This window comes from Nerophis lumbriciformis, linkage group LG14 (assembly GCF_033978685.3).
Source record: "Nerophis lumbriciformis linkage group LG14, RoL_Nlum_v2.1, whole genome shotgun sequence".
NCBI classification, from domain to species: Eukaryota; Metazoa; Chordata; class Actinopteri; order Syngnathiformes; family Syngnathidae; genus Nerophis; species Nerophis lumbriciformis.
This window is the reverse complement of record NC_084561.2, coordinates 18,957,638-18,974,902: the sequence shown is the minus strand read 5'-3', so window position 1 is coordinate 18,974,902 and position 17,265 is coordinate 18,957,638. Positions and strand designations below refer to the sequence as shown.

Sequence of the window (17,265 nt, the reverse complement as noted above, 5' to 3'; positions counted from 1 at the left end):
CGTTGAAGCTGGCCTTTTCTATAGCACCGCCCAGCAAGAGTGTCAGCTGTGGATAACCAATCGTACACCAGCACATTTAAAACAAGCACAAATGAGCGCACGATTCGAGAGCAAGCGGGGCGGAGCTAAAGCAGCTAGTCGAAACAAACAAAATGGAATACAACAAAACACTGAACAGGAAGTATTAAGAGTAATATATTGCTAATTTGGTGGTTAATAACGTTACATGTAAAGCAAAAATGCGACTTAGGTCTCAGAGAACCACCGCGCCCTACGTAGCGACACCAAAGAAATCCCGCACACCTACTAGTGGCAAAGCAACACCGAGACGAACGCGGCTATCGGTTCCAGACAGTCCATTCGATGACAAGGTAACGTTACGTATTACTTTTTATGGTCACCGACTACATAATTATTTTTCACCCTAAAAGTAAGCTAAACACGTTATTGGTTTACTTGTAACATGGCCTAATGTCGCTTGACTGTGGTAGTCGTGCAAGGAAAGGCTGCTAGCTGGCATGCTAATGCTAAGGCCGAGAAGTTCACTACAAGTGTGTGCGTGTCATTCATTAATCAACTAACACATTTCACTGTTTGATTACAATCGGTATTTAATTAATCCTTCATTGTGATATAACCAACAATTGATCAACAGTACCTCTTTTTTTTTTAAAAACGGATGTTGTAAGGAAGTGACCACTCACATTAAAGTGCCACCAGCAGGTGGCAACACCTAATGGTGGTCGCAACCAGTGTGGTCCCTACTGACTTTGGAATGGACTTGACTTATCCCCTTCTTTTCTGGACATTTTGTCCGCTCTATTAGCTGTATAAATGTCAGAGATCATATTATAGTGCCTCTACTATAGTGTGTTTCAACCTTTTGTGATACAAGGCACATTTTTTTTCATTGAAAAAAATCCAGGGGGACACTATCCCATCTTCGTCGTCATTGTTGTGTGCCAAACTTGTCACTTATTAGCAATCTAAGCGTAATAATACACCAAAAGAAAGGTTATTGTCTTTTTCTGCCTTTTATTCACGCTCTTACTTTTTCCACTTCCAGGTGTCCACCACACAACACATGTCGTCATATTCTGTGTCCCCCGCCCTAAAGTTCCCCTTACAATTGTTCCGGTATTGTCCTGTGACCCGAGTAACCAATACATGACAGACACCACCAGCAGAAAATGTTAAAATCGAAACTCAGTAGCCTATATCAACAATATTCCACCCACAGTCTGAATGCTTCTGTGTGTGTGTATATGTGTATATATATATATGTATGTATATATATATATATATATATATATATATATATATATATATATATATATATATATATATAGACATTAGGGGTGTAACGGTACACAAAAATTTCGGTTCGGTACGTACCTCGGTTTAGAGGTCACGGTTCGGTTCATATTCGTTACAGTAAGAAAACAGCTAAATATAAATTTTTGGGTTATTTATGTACCAAATTTGCAAAATCTTCCACCAAAAATATTTTTCTTAGTGGAATATTTGATGTGAAGTAATCGGAACCTTGGATAGGTCAATCATTCACAATAACATTGATTTTGATTCAAATATTATGTTTTGAGCAATGACAGTTTGAAAGAAGAAAAAACAGCTTTGTTCTATTAGTCAACATTGCAACTTTTTCTAAATTACATTTAAGCTTTGTTATTTCACTTTTGTTATGTTTTTGTTTACTTTAACAGTATTTTTAGAATGTGCTGTGGGCCTTTAAAACATTAGCCGTGGGCCGCAAATGGCCTCCGGGGCACACTTTTGACACCCCTGCTATAGATAATAAAAAATTAAATCTGATAAATCTATGGATAAAAAGCAGAGCCTGGCGACGCATGCGCGTTTATCATAACTCTCTCGCTCTCTCTGTCTCTGCCCCTCCCTCACCAATGCTGCTGCTGCGCGAACAATTTGTTTTGTTTTTAACCCCTTCTTAACCCTGAACGTACATTGAAAATACACGCAACCCTAACTCAAAATGCCGGACATTTGAGGCATTTAAGAAACTCCGCCCTGACAGCTCCGCAAAAGAGGACATGTCCGGTGAAAAGAGGACGTATGGTCAGTCTATCGTAGCCCGTTAGCTGCTAGCATGCCGTGTGTTGTGCCTCTATGTGCATTGTTTACACAACGTGCGTTACGTTACTTAATATGGCCGTGTGGAAACTCGTTCAGTACACCTCCGAACCGAAGCGGAACCCCCGTACCGAAACGGTTCAATAAAAATACACGTACCGTTACACCCCTAATAAATACAGTATAATATTTAATGTTTAAACAACACATTCAGAACATTCGTTCTCAGGACTGGACTGTGCACCTTACCTCCTTTTGCACTATTTATTTTCTTTCCGTCCTATCCATTCATCCATTTCCTACCGCTTGTCCCTTTTCGGAGTCGCGGGGAGTGCTGCAGTCTATCTCAGCTGCATTCGGGCGGAAGGCTGTGTACACCCTGGACAAGTCGCCAACTCATCACAGGGCCAACACAGATAGACACACAACATTCACACTCACTTTTACACACTAGGGCCAATTTAGTGTTGCCAATCAACCTATCCCCAGGTGCATGTTTTTTGGAGGTGGGAGGAAGCCACGCAGTCACGGGGAGAACATGCAAACTCCACACAGAAAGATCCCGAGCCCGGGAGTGAACCCAGCACTGCTCAGGACCTTTGTTTTGTGAGGCACATGCAATAACCCTTGTACCACCGTGCTGCCCCATGTATGTAAATGTTGCATATTAAAATTAGAGGTTTATAAAGAAAAGGAAAAAAAAGGTGGTAGGGACTACTTTTCTTTCTGCCAGAGAGCAACTTGATCCGTTCTGCAATTCAATATTGACACACAAACACAGAAATTATGATGTACCATGCAGTAAAGGCAAAATAATATGATCACTGACATATATCTAGGTAATGGAGCTGCCAAAACATCCAGAAAAGAAAGAAAAATAGTAAAGTCCATTCAAAGTCAGTAGAGATCACAGCTGTGACCAGTCTCACAGGTGCCCCTAGTGGTAGGGGCCACTGGTCTCTGCCAGACATCAACTGATCTAATCTGCAAATCAATAATAACAAATAATCAATGTAATTATTATATAGCGTGCAATAGAGGCAAAATAATATGATCTCCAACATATATCCAGCTAATGGAGCTGCCAAAACGTTCAGGGAAGGAAATAAATAGTAAAGTCAACAGGGGACAACAGCTGTGCCATTGGCTGTGACCAGTTTCAATAGCGCCCCTAGTGGCAGCCCACGGAATCGGCTACAACCTGCTGGATGATACATTGTCATACAAATTATTGCCGATAAATTATTTTCAGCATTACTTTGATGCCAAATTTATCACTAAGGTAATCATAATATATAATAATAAAAAATGCAAGTAACTTTTTCAAATGCAATCAACATACTCATTACTATAGTATTTGTTTTTACCTGTTTTATTTTTGTATTTGGAAGGTCAGTAATTTATAATTATCCTCAATATGTAAACGGCTATAAAAATGAAATGGACCCTAAATTTGTGATAGCAAAAATTGCGATTCAGTAGATACTATAGTGAACATTTTGCATTCAGCGTTTTTTGCTCCCGTTGTAAAACTTGTTGGGTGTTTTTTTGTTGCCATCGCTTTCCAGCGAATTCGGCATACTGGCTCGTTTGTCTGTGTTGATGGACTCATGTTGCTCATTCGGTTTAAAGCGAAAATATTCCCACAGGGATATTTAGCTTTAAAATTGTCTTTTTTCCCTCTTAATTATTGTTACTTGGTGCTGCTTCTCATTAACGCCCAGGGAGGCTCTGTTGGTGCAAGCTAGTGGTCCTGCCTCCGCCCCCCCGGGACAAAGATGGTGGATGACTGACGAGACTCTGTTCATTTAATTCTGCTATTGGAAAAAAAAAACACTCAGTTGATGAGAACGATGCACAGAGTGAACCCTCTTAAACCATGTTTGGAAGCAAGAGAAGAAGAAAGCAAACACACACTGCATTTTACTGTTTTTTTTCATTTATCTTTTGAGTAATTGATTTATTGACAGCTCAGGGCTATGTACGCACTACAATCATTAACTTTGAGGTTAAAAGGTTAAAAACTGAATTAAAATCAAAACAGAAAAACTGAATTTTGTTTATCGCTATTGTTTTTAAATGTATTGTTATCACCACGCTCATTGCGGCCCTAATGCATGCATCACACCACAACCAATAAACACATACACCAAATGTATGTTTTGACTGAAAAATCCTAACATCCACAACAATTATTTATTCACACTCTTGCTTTCATAACCTAGTGTTTGTGCAATGAAACTAAGTGGTCAATGATGAAAGATGGCATCAACTTGCTGTGTAGGTTGAAGAGACACATGATGCTGAAGATATTCCCACCATGACGAGGCGACCGCTGCCCCGTGGTCGGCCAAGAAAGCGAGCCATTGCTGCAGATGTCACCGAAGCAGGTGATATTTTTGCCCTGCACCCAAAACATTTTTTTACATTGTGATTATACACCCAAATACTTTTGCTCACGTCCTGTCACTTTTTGTCATGATTTAGCCTTCAAGACTCCGACCAGGCCGACCTCGCACCCTGAGCACATACTGTCTGAGATAGACCCCGTCTCTCCTCATAACTCCACATCCAGGAAGATCTACACCCCCATTGTACGATTCCTCACACCAAGCAAAGAGAGTGAGTAAAAGCCACAGTTGCACCATCCTCCATTAAAGACACATTATCGTGCCTGATAGCTTTTTATGTTTTTTTGTTATTTTTTTTTTTAGCTAATTTTTAAGGATGCCGTGAGCAATAAACATGAAAAATAGGTGTGTACTGTTGATATCAGGTCGATATTAGGAGTTGTGACATCACACTAGTAGCCCGATAACAAATTTAAAAAAAAAAGCTCAGTTACCCGATAAAAAAATAAAATTAAAAAAACTCCAATGAAGTGATATTACCCATTCTGTGGTGTAGGAGGGTTTGGGTGAGCATATCAAGCACTCCTATCTCGGATGTTCCGTACTGCCCCTAAGATCACCGGACCTCACTGCTCATTAGAGGAAGACATCTCGTGTGGCTCCCAAACCAGATGCCCTGCAAACACTCACTGTGGGGGGATGGGGGAACCCCACCTGTCTTTGACACAACAAACCTCACGAGCCAGCTACTAGTATTCCCACCGAAAAAAGAAGTAGCTATCAGTGCCTAATTTCGTTGCTAAGTGAATGCAGACCACCTGCAACAAGTGCTTAGCGGTAAAATTGTGCAAGTAACATCCTTGTTAGTAATGAAGCGTCCTGACAAAAGCACACAGTCTGACGCTGTTTTTTAACTGTATTGCCACACGCCAACGGCACCACAGCACTGGCCTGAACAGTAGCCACAACAAAAACAACACAACACTTTCACATGACTGTAACGAGCGAGGTTGCATTCAGGAACACCCGGAATTTTGTGCATCAAACATTCTCAACTCAAGTAAGTTGTTATTGGCACATTCTCCATGTTCTGTATTGCTTCAATAATTATGATGATTTGTTATGGATTGTATTTCTTATTTTTGAATGTATTACTCGGTTATCATTCAGTTTATATCACTGAAGTATTTAAATTACTAGTATGTTAAACTCAAATGGCACAAAATTCCATAAAATTAAAAAGGCATTTTCTTAAGGTTTTTTACAAAAATGTGCATGTTTTTACACTTTTTTTAATTACCAGTTTGGGCACCATTTAAGCATTGGCCCCATTTTTAAACTGCCGATTTGGCACTATTACTGGTTAAAATATCCATCTATAATCAGCACGCTGATTTATGGATGTAACAATAGCTCTGCCATAGTAGTGATGTCAAATTTTAATTAGGACAAATTTAAGTTAAGTTAAAGTACCAATGATTGTCACACACACACTAGGTGTGGCGAAATTATTCTCTGCATTTGACCCATCACCCTTGATCACCCCCTGGGAGGTGAGGGAGCAGTGGGCAGCAGCGGTGGCTGCGCCCGGGAATCATTTTTGGTGATTTAACCCCCAATTCCAACCCTTGATGCTGAGTGCCAAGCAGGGAGGTAATAGGTCCCATTGTTATAGTCTTTGGTATGACTCGGCCGGGGTTTGAACTCAAAACCTACCGATCTCAGAGCGGACACTCGACAGGTACTGTTTGTCAAATCATTCATTGTTTCACTCTTTCTTACCTCCAGGTGTGCACAAACTACAGTCAAATCTTGATTTAATAAATCCACCCATCCATAATAATAGATATAAATAAGGATCAGTCTTGAGAAGCAGTAAGTTATCGGTTTGGAAAAAAAAGTATTGTGCATCCCTAAACAAAAACAAAGCAAATATGATTTAAAAATACAATTTAAGTTTATTTTGTTTTTATTTTTTGTGGGGGGTTTTTAGGTAACATTGGCCACACGCGAGTAGGGGATATGTCCATTCATGATAGACTCATAAAGTGTCCAACAACACCAGAAAAGTCGCTAGATATATCACTAGTTGTTGTTTTTTAAAAACAAATAATAAAAAATCTGGGGGAAGACTTAAACCCTCGCTAAATATAGTGCCAAAGTCGCTAAATTGGCCACTCTTTTTGACAGACCGATTTACTACATACAGTATGAGGTGTGTTAAAACAAAGTTACAATACCATCAACTGTACAGAGCTGATACTCACAGTCCAGTTATGTTTTTATGACCGAAAGCAACTGGTAGTACCAACTCAGTTTGTGTTTGACATCTACAAATAAGTGAATGTTTGGGAAACTGTCCTTTAAATGTATTGTGTATATATGCAGTATAAATCGTGGTTGTTTATTTATTTGGTTCAAGACTCAGAGTCACTGCAATATGCTGGGCAGTCTTTCGCTTCCGAGCCTGTGCTTCCACTTAGTGTTAAATAAAATAAACTTCACCATTACTGAACTATTTTACCCTACTTTGGACCTAAATCTTATATCAAGTATTAAATCTTCTTTGACTTTTGTTCTGTTATATCGTTCACTAGTCTCTTGTAAGTAAACCAGTGGTTTGTGGTGAACACTATTAAGCAAGAGAATACGCTTTTTGTTATTTCAGTACGCAAATGTTTTTTTGTTGTTTTTATTTTAATCCAGATTACAAGAGCACAGAAAATAATGTGTTGATGAGCCCTGAACAAGGGGTATTTGGTTATGGCTCCGTTGAACTTCTGGTGGGAGAGGACGACGACCACATCTTCAGTCCGTAAGTGTATCACAAATCTTGTTTTACTGCTTTTTAAAGTTTCATTATCTCCTAACAATAACACAAATATATTGTATGATGATTTCATTCATTCTTCACTTTCACCAACACAACTACAGTAATTAAGGGTGTTCTAATACAACTTTTTAACTTCCGATACGATACAGATATTGCAGCCTTGAATAATTTTCGATACCGATGTCAATCTGATACGAAATCATGCCTACATGTGTTACGGTACTTATTTTGTAGTCAGGGTCCTTGCAGGTCTTATGCAAGACTATAATAAATACAATTTAAGACCCATTTTACATCCATACTGGCAATGAAGTACAAGGACATGAAGGAAAATTGTTTTGGTTAATTTACAATACAGTAAGGGAAAGAAATGCAAAACATATTTGTGATTACGTGGTTTATGCAATAACTGCCAGAGCGAATTGTTGGAGTGCTGACTGGAATGGACTGCTTATGTAAAAGGCTAATATTTTATATCCATGCCAATATGTTCCGCTACACATTTTTTTGGTGTATATCGGATCTGGACACCCCTGTATTTAATAATTGTTTTTTTTTTCTAGCTTCACTTTCATTAAGAACCTGCCATCACAGTCCCAATATTCCCAGCCCAGATTGCCCGACATCCCTCCAAAAACAAGGAGCACCCCTGAGGCCACGCTGGTGTTAGACCTGGTGAGTTCCACCATCTGCACTATAATGCTCTTCGTCCATAGGAACCTTTTGGCTGTGGCCTTACCTTGATTACAGTTCAATAGTGAAAGTTCCCTAATCTAGTTCAAACTTTACAGATTGCATCTGTGTTATTGTGTATCTTAAAAAAAATATCTAAGGTTGTTCTGTTTTCAGGAGGAAACACTGGTGTTCAGCTCTCTGAATGTGATTGAGAATGCAGAATACACATTCCACACAGCTTTCCAGGATAATCAGTATAAGGTGAGCCCCCCACTCACTAACTCAGTTAGGATTGGAGATGTCATGTCAGGCTGTGGTGGTTGACTTATACAGGATTTTATTGTGGTTGACGCTTTATTTCAGTACTTGAAGACAGCATTTAAAAAAAATGGTGTATATTGATACATTTTAATATAAAAAAAAGCATTTATTTCATGACTGCAATTCAAAAAGTAGAACTCCAAGGCTGCACAATTAACAGGGCTCCAAAGGGCACGCGATTTCGCAATGCATTGTGGTACTGCGGTGGCCATATTTGTTGGCCAAAACTTTTGTTTACATGGCTATTTTGTAAGACTGTAACCGCAATAATGTGAAAGAGCGCAACAAAGTGGATTAAAATGAAATGTACAAAACAAAACAAAAAAATCAACGGGCCATACCGAGGCAAACTGTATACAAAAAGGAACATTTGTAGAATTGATACATATGAGCACATCCAGTGGACAGGAGATTTGAGTAAGCTGCCACTATTGTCGGAGCCAAACTTGTCTATATTTCGTCAACGCAGTCAGTTTTGATTTCAGAAAGCAAAGTCTATTAAAAGGAAACTGCACTTTTTGTTTGAAATCAATCATTATGAGAGAAAAGAACACATGTCGTTTTTTTGTTTAAAAAATTATGATTTTAAAGATGATAAAAACGCTTGAATGAAGCGGCTAATGGGAGTCACCGTTGTGGTCTTCAAAGACCTTTTAAAACTACTTCAAAACTCTCCATCAACCTGTTACAATCAGGGGTGCACACAACTTTTATTGTGAGCTACTCGGGTGAGTACCAGCAGATGGTGTTTGGTACTCACCCCTTTTTAGGGTTTCCCCCAGCTTGCAATTTACATGTGGCGGTGGGGCATTGCTGAGGGTGTGCTCAATGTGACGTCATATAATTTGCATAATTGTACATGATGCACACACATATATATTTAAACGCTAAATGTAATTTACATACATTTGAAAACAAGTCTGTGTTTTTGGTAATCAGTATTAACATATTTTTGTTAACGTTTTGCTCTATTTTTTAGAACATTCATAACAATATGTAATATGTCCAATATTTACAGTATTTTGGTCATTTTATGGAATTCCTCAGCGCATTTATTTCTGTTTCTGCAGTAGCACTGGTGTTTATTGTTGGGTCATCGGGAAACGAGCAGGAGTGCCTATAGATTGGCGAGGCGTGCGGTCATGTTCCCGGGTTAAAATGCGTGCCTGTTGGTACCCTTGTGGGTAACTCTGCGGGAGGGGAAGGCACCGTTGTAATAATTCATTTATTTTTCCTAACATTTTCGGGTACGTCTGGCTGATCTACCTTCAACTTCTGTTGTCACTCATTCTTACGCGCTCTCACATGAGTCTACTGTCTATCGGTCGCCCCTTGGTGGTTGGCTGACTGTTGGTTGTGAACGTGCTTGATTTGAAATGCAGCGGAGACGTTTTTTTTAAATGTTAATATTGCCAACTATCACCCTCATTTAACCGTAGCTGCGAAAATTGTGATCACGATTAAAATTTGACTAGTTATGCAGCCCTACGATAACAGCCTACTAAATGCTATGTGTGGAACTGAATAAAACATGCTTTGATTCAAACTTACCAGTCTGAAAATGCCGTGAACACACCAACATTTACCAGGTGATGGCATTAAGTCATGTTTGATAATCTCACGGGTGCTATCCAGGCTATTCGCCGTCGTTTTAATAGCTCACTAACCCAATTCCTTGGTTTGCTTTCACGCTGGAAATTAAAAAAATCTGACCAAATCGTTCTTTTTCTTGAAGCGATCATGTCAACGATAAACGATGCTGCATTTTTGTGGAATGTTTTTAACTTGTTAAAGAAATTAACAAAACTTTAGCACAATCTTGTATTCAGCTGTGTAAATAAGCTATTTTAAACGCCTTTGAGACCCACAATGCATTGCGTTTACTAGGTCACACTTTTAAGGCGTATTGAATTTTAATATTGATTCTTTTTTTATGTTCCCTACTCTTATATTCTATAAATTCACTACACACAGGAAAGTAGTTCAATGGTGTATTTCCTAATGATTTTGATGGTTACAGCTTATAAAAATCCCAAATTCAACATCTTGCAAAAAAAAGAAAGAGTACGATTTTGCAAACTACTGATTTGTGCTTTTAATAGCTGATGAGTTGCAAAAGCTTCCTGAACCTTTTTGGGGCCTGTTTGTCAGAATTTAACCAAATCAAAGCATTTCTGCACCATAGTATGAGTTATTGAGAAGCCCCTGTGTAGTGGGGAAGATTAAGATTGTGTAGGTTTACCACTATACGAAGTACTCATTTTTTATGGTATGTTTATTGTAACTGAGACAGACAGAATATAATAAAATCAACAAAGAAAAAAATACATTTATAAATTAATTCCATTTGCATTTGAAAACACACATTTTGTTATAGTTTCAAAAGAGGGCGCTTTTAGATATTTTTCTTTCTATCAAAAATGTTTTTTTCCTGTGCTGTCGTAAAAGACTGAGCGAGATTACTCCCACTTGACTGGTGTGTTGCTAACAGGTTTACATGATCCTGCGACCACATTTAACGGAGTTTCTGCAGGCCGTGGCAAAAGTCTATGAGGTAGGTTTCCATGTTCCCTGTGTCTGATGTAATTTTTTCAATATTTGATCATCATATTCATGTCTTGCTTTGAATCCATAGCAACAAAATGTGCATGTAAATATTGAGTGAGTCACGGTGGCTTTAGATAACCGTAGCAAACCAACCTCATGTATTTAGTGCACTGTTTGGAGTTGGGTGCTGTTGTTACAATGCAGTCTTTGTTCAGGGTGAGATACTTCTACTACATGCCAGGGCCCAGTTGTTCACAGGAAATCTGATTGGATTTTGGATAATGAATTGGATCAAATCTTGAAAATGGGTTTTTCAACACCAAAAATGGATTCTGAAAATGGATTAGATCACATAATCCCATTTTGGTTTTCACCTGAATTAATACCTCAAATTGTGTTGTACAAAACTTTTTAATAGGATTGGGATAACTTTGATCTAAAAAAATTTGGATTATTCTGATCCCAGCAGTTTGTCTTGCATGTCAGGAAAAAAATAATAATTTAAGTCAAATTCTAAATGGTGAACTAAAATAGCATTCATCATGCAGTAGATATACATATTTTTTTTGACGATTTTTCAACCCCTTTTCATAGCATACAGGTGAAATTATAGACTACCAAATAGGGTTGATGGATATAGACGATACACGATTTAAAGGATATAAATTTAGTTATATTGTGATAATGCATGTTAATGACACATTCTACCTGTGTAACTGTGTCACGCAAATTTGACAGCGACAAGCAAACAAAAGCGTCCTCAGCACACTGTAGCATTCTTGCTAGCGGCTAACATCCCTCCACAGTACAAAGCCACTTCTAAGTCAGCAATGCTCCCCTCCATTACAGCAAATAAATGAATTATCTTCCAAGTATCATCCCCAGACGACAAGGAATAGCTAAACATGCTAGACTACATATGGCAGGAGGATAGGCTAACTGCAAGCTAGAGCTTCTGAATAAACAAAGGTGGGTCGATCGATCCAAATATTGACAGTAACAATACCAAGTAAATTATGATTATATGGTTGATGGTCTATACTGTCTATAGTGCTTGGATAGATATGTTTTTGTAAAAAATATCTTGCCTTGTTTACAAACTCAAGAATAAGTCCCTGGACACAGGAAGGCATTGAAGGAGAATGTCATTATTTTTGGAATTTTGCCTACTGTTCACAATCATTATGAAAGATATGACGACGGATGGATTTTTTTTAATGCATTCTAAACATTAAATTAACGTAAATCAAAGTCTGCTTACAGTGGAGCCAATGGGAGGTCCTACATTCCGCCCATAAAACCATTCAAATACTGCCAACAATACTCCATTTAAGTTAAAATGTTAACCAATGATTAGTGATATTGTTATTATAAGTGCTAAAGCAGACAAACTATTTATAGCGGCGCCATGTTCGCTACCAGCTGTCCCTATGTTTACATCAGGTGGTCTTTTTATTAATTGATTTAATTATTATCAATTATTATTAATATTAATATAATATTATTATATTGTTATACATATTATATTATGTAATTATTATTATTAATATGATTAATATAATATTAATTTTTAATTTAATTAATTTAAGTTAAAATGTTAACCAATGATTAGTGATATTGTTATTATAAGCGCTAAAGCAGACAAACTATTTATAGCGGCGCCATGTTCGCTACCAGCTGTCCCTATGTTTACATCATCGGGTGGTCTGCTGATTCCCCGCTTCCTCGCTCCCTGTAAGTTTATTCTAGATCATAAATCATGCATTTCACCTGGACAGAAGAAGTGTAAGTAGGTATTCCAACAGGTTGGTACACATTGACAGCCATTTAAAAGGACCCGAAACTGCAGAGGACGACACGAAGCCCCCCGCTTTGCTCATTATAAGCATTAATTTCATAGACTCATCACAACGTTTGCTTTTTTTCTTCAACACTGTTTACTACTACTCACTGCAGACTTCGTGAGAGCCAAACAACATGATAAAACAAACACTTCTTGTACAATATCTGCTCTCACTAGGATGCCAACTAATGGGGTAGTCATATATTACCCTTTAGATGAAGAATGAATCATAGTCCTCGCAAAGGGTTGGGAAAAAAAGGTGGGTGCAAAACAATTGTCTTTTCGTGACTTTCTCGCCATCTCAGGGTCTGGGGTGTCTTTCAACGTTGACCAACTTCTTGGTTGATGTCCACATCCTTCTCCTATCCAAGTGAGAGGCATGATTTATAATCTTGAAATAACTTTTACCAGCTAATACACCAGCCATACAGCAATAGATGATATATGTCTATTACCTGACACCTTCTATGTTAGCTACTTTGTTTTTAATGTCTATTTTCTATTTTCTGCTGGATTTACTCTCTATTTTATGCTGCAGCTGTCACATATACTGTAATATTGTACATGGTAATTGTTACATATTGTATGTATGATATAGATATAATATAATATATCAGTATATATAATATATGTACATATATTATGTAAATATTACGTATATATGCTATATTTTATATCGCTATATTTAGTCTACAATAAAGTACTATTTATACCTGCATTGTCCTTTCCATCCTTACACTTTCCATCATTGTGACTGAGCTACCGGTACTTTGTGGATTAATTTCCCTTGTGGATCATTAAAGTTTGTCTCAGTCTAAGTCTAACATGCGATGCATCAGCTCACCGGCTGATGATGTCAATACAGCAGCATAAGCTAGTTACCTCTCTGTGATCAATGCGTCGCTAAAAGTAGGTTCTTAACGTTACTGCTTATAATAACAATATCGCTAATACTTGGTCAATATTCAGGTCACAAAATGTAAATGGAGTATTGTTGGTACTTTTGGCATGTTTTTTTCGTGGGTTTATTGGCGCCCATTGATTCCATTGCTAGCTGACTTTTATTTACATTAATTTAGGAGTTAGAATGCAATGAAAAAAAGAAATGTTCTTGTCTCTCATAAGGATTGCGAATGATAGGCAAAATTCCAAAAAAGTCTGAATTTCAGTTGGTATTTGCTGGGATTTTTTTTTTTAATTTTTTTACTTTGTTATGGGACAGAAAAAAAGATATTGAAAATGGGGTATACTACTACTACTTTCCGTTTTCTTTTTGTTTCATTTAAATACACTGAGTGACCCCATCCTTGGTATTCTTCCAGTTTTTTTTTACACACCTAGCAGCTTTCAAAATAATATGAAGTATAATGTGAGCACCGGATTTGGTAATCTTGAAAAGCTTGGATCTGGATCAGACTGATTCAATCCACCTCTGCTTTGAACAACAGGGATAAAAGTAAGACAAATTTCATGATCCTGAATGGCAAAAAAGGGAGATTTCAAATAGGAATAATTTAGATTCAGACTACACCTTTTGAACAACTGAGCCCTGGTGTGTTACATAGGTACGATGAGTTACTATGCATCGCACCGCCTACTGCACATAGTTGTACAGACACCCACACAGTCCCATTATAATGTGTTTATGAGTGAGGGTGAACAGTTGGCGCCATAACCAAATGAATGTATGAGAAACACTATACAATAATTCCTGAAGCAGTAAATTGAGCCTGTTGTTGTGTTGCTGGTATTGAATTGTCTCCATCTGTTCTTGTGTTCCAGCTCTTTGTTTACACCTGTGCAAAGAAAGAGTACGCCGAGAAGATTCTGGAAATCCTGGATCCGCAGAGGAAGCTCTTTCGGTATTGATACTCCCTGAAGATCTGCTTGCACTCGTTTTCGTAAACTCTTCGCATTCTGTAAGAAAGAAATAACTCAGTTGACCTAATATTTTGTCTTTGCAGCCACCGTCTCTACCAGGATGAGTGTGCCTGTGTCCTCGGGCACTATGTCAAAGATCTCAGCATCCTAGGGAGGGATCTCACTAAGATTGTGGTTCTGGACAACGCACCTCACACATACCCCTACCATGTAAGTAGTACACTCATTTGTTGTTATCCATCTCGTTGATGTTTCTCCAGTTGGTTTAAATTTTGTTTTTGCAGCTGATGAATACCCTTCCCGTCAAGAGCTGGTCTGGAGAGTCGGAGGACCGAGAGCTCCACAAGCTCATACCGTACATGGAAAAACTGTCTACAGCGGTTTGTCTGTTTTTATATTCATATTACACCGGGGGTGTCCAAAGTGTGGCCTGGAGGCCATTTGCAGCCTCTGACTCCTTTTTTGTTGTTTACAGGCCTGGGCTACAGTGTTTGAAATAAAAATACACAGAGAAAAGCCAAAACTTTAACATCACTAATTAACGTAATAATAATGTTATTATTAATTAAATAATTATTTAATTATTACTTTCAACTAGGAGTGTCCCGATCTGATATTGTTATCGGACATTGGTTCAAAATCAGCAAAAAAACAGGTTTTGTATTATGTCAGCTTGTATCTAAAACAGGTCTTCAACAGGAGTCCTCCCTGGGGCTGGGCTATTCAACTGGCAGCCTGGGGAAATCCTGCCCCCCGAGTTCGGTTCAATACTTGGGAGACAAACATTTTTGCATCAAATGTCTAAAAACTCTAGAGTGCTCCTGTTGTATGGAGGAATGTGGACCACTGTAAATACATTGGCTGATCTTTGCATTGACATTTTAACCTTGCAAGCAAACGTGTTTTCAAAATTTGTCCTCCTTTTTGGCAGTTACACATTTTTTCAATAATGTGATTTATGTAACAACGTTGTTGTCGTAGCTTGTTTACTTCAGATGCAGTCTGTAGTCATTTGTTCAATTTCTTTAGTTATACTAGTGGTGTTCCTCATGGTTCCAATTTAGGTCCTCTCTCTTTCATCAGTTGGGCTATCCAACTGTAAGTTCAGTTCAAAAAAACAATTATTACTTCACTTCAACTAAATGACAACATAAGTCCCTTCCAGACGGTTAATAATAAATGGGTTAGTGTTTTTCATACTTACCATTGTCCTCTGTTTGATTGATTTGACTTGATCAAGCCTTTTCGATCATTGCACACTACAAAATACTGAACGCTTTCATCAGTTTAGTGTGCTGCACGTTTTGTTTTACACAGAGTAAAAAAAAATGTTATCTGTAAATCTCCACTCTTTACACTTCACTGGTGTATTTTATTTCCCACAGTTGTGAATAAAACAGCAGGTTATCTCTTGCGGCAGCTTCTTTCCTACTTCCACATGTTGTCATCCAATCTCCTGTGTTTTTTCAGGAGGACTTTCGGGAGGTGCTGAAGAAGAGGAAGGACCACTTCCACCGGCTGCTGTCGGAGGACTGACACCACCAGATCCTCCCACTTACCCCAAACCTCCACTTTGACGACCCTATTTGACTCCTGCAGGTTATGTTTGCATTCTTCCTGCTTTGACTTTGAAAGCAGAACCCACTCCCAGTTCTCTAACGTGCCCCCCTGCTGTGTGGTGGTGGTGGTGGTGGTGGTGTTAGTGGCCTCCTGTGTCTCACTGGTGACTCTTAATGACACCTCTGTATTTCATGCTGCTGCACTGTTAGGCACCCCAAACCCCGTGTCCAAAGACTCATTCCACAGGGCAATACCCTGAGATGAAACTTGAAATGTTGTACAGTATATCATTTTCTTTTAATTTATTTGTTATATTGCAAATCACATCACTTTATCCCCAATTATTTTTAGATCCAATTTTAATGCAATAAAATAAAACCCTTATTAGGGGGAACTAATTTGAGTAGTCTGTTTGTTTCATGTTTGTGTGAAATAGTCGTGGCATCTAGCAACACAGCTCATAAACAAACAAGTGAAAATGAAATGATACATTTGACCTCCTCGGTCCTCTCAACGTCGCACTTGGGTCATAATTTGTTCTCGGCTTATTGCTCCAGTTTTCTGACCTCTCACTTGGCTTTTCATCTAGGATGGTTTCTAAAAAAAACAACTTGAAAAAACAGGTCTGTAAAAATAAAACTTGACTTCCTGTGCAGCAGGAAAGAGCTAACAGCAGCTAATGGAAAAGCTAAGTGGGAACAAAAACATGAGTTATTGCACCTTCAGTAGTACAATGGCTTGTCACTGTGGGGTGCCCTTAAAGTTACTACAGCTATACTCTTGATGGATGACTACTTCATCTTAAAAGCATAACCTTTTTGTTTTCACACTTTTGGCCCAGAAAGTGGCGCAAACCGTCATCTTGGAGTCCCATCGTGTATCCCTACGGCAGACCTGGGCAACTTAAGGCCCGGGGGCCACATGCCCGTAAAGCTTTTCAATCTGCCAGACATTCCCAAATAATTTTTTTAGATGTTTAAGATGTAAGGTGGAGCTGCCATTATGATGTGCAGTGATGTTTTCTAATGACCGTAAGTCTTCAACTATACTAAGTCTTTCAATGCTTGGAATCTGCATGATACACCATTTACTATGGTCATCTAATTAGTTACTATGGTCATCTAATTAGTTACTATGGTCATCTA

General features: G+C 38.3%; 1 protein-coding gene across 1 annotated transcript; it reads left to right on the top strand.

Moving 5' to 3' along the window:
• The first annotated feature begins 100 nt into the window (after positions 1-100).
• Positions 101-16,518, top strand: ctdspl3 (CTD (carboxy-terminal domain, RNA polymerase II, polypeptide A) small phosphatase like 3). The gene is made up of 11 exons (XM_061975908.2): positions 101-371; positions 4,394-4,499; positions 4,597-4,731; positions 7,167-7,275; positions 7,857-7,968; positions 8,143-8,229; positions 10,781-10,843; positions 14,462-14,541; positions 14,644-14,770; positions 14,845-14,940; positions 16,031-16,518. Exons 1-11 carry the CDS (start codon positions 240-242, stop codon positions 16,094-16,096), a joined length of 1,113 nt encoding a protein of 370 aa, XP_061831892.2. The 5' UTR covers positions 101-239; the 3' UTR covers positions 16,097-16,518.
• Positions 16,519-17,265: the final 747 nt, after the last annotated feature.

What these genes read in the sequence shown, in the direction of transcription:
- ctdspl3 (XM_061975908.2), top strand. Translation starts at nt 240, where the DNA reads ATGCGACTTAGGTCTCAGAGAACCACCGCGCCCTACGTAGCGACACCA. An exon ending in TGCAGATGTCACCGAAGCAG is followed by an intron (nt 4,500 to 4,596) that starts GTGATATTTTTG and finishes GTCATGATTTAG; the next exon opens with CCTTCAAGACTCCGACCAGG. An exon ending in TGGAAAAACTGTCTACAGCG is followed by an intron (nt 14,941 to 16,030) that starts GTTTGTCTGTTT and finishes GTGTTTTTTCAG; the next exon opens with GAGGACTTTCGGGAGGTGCT.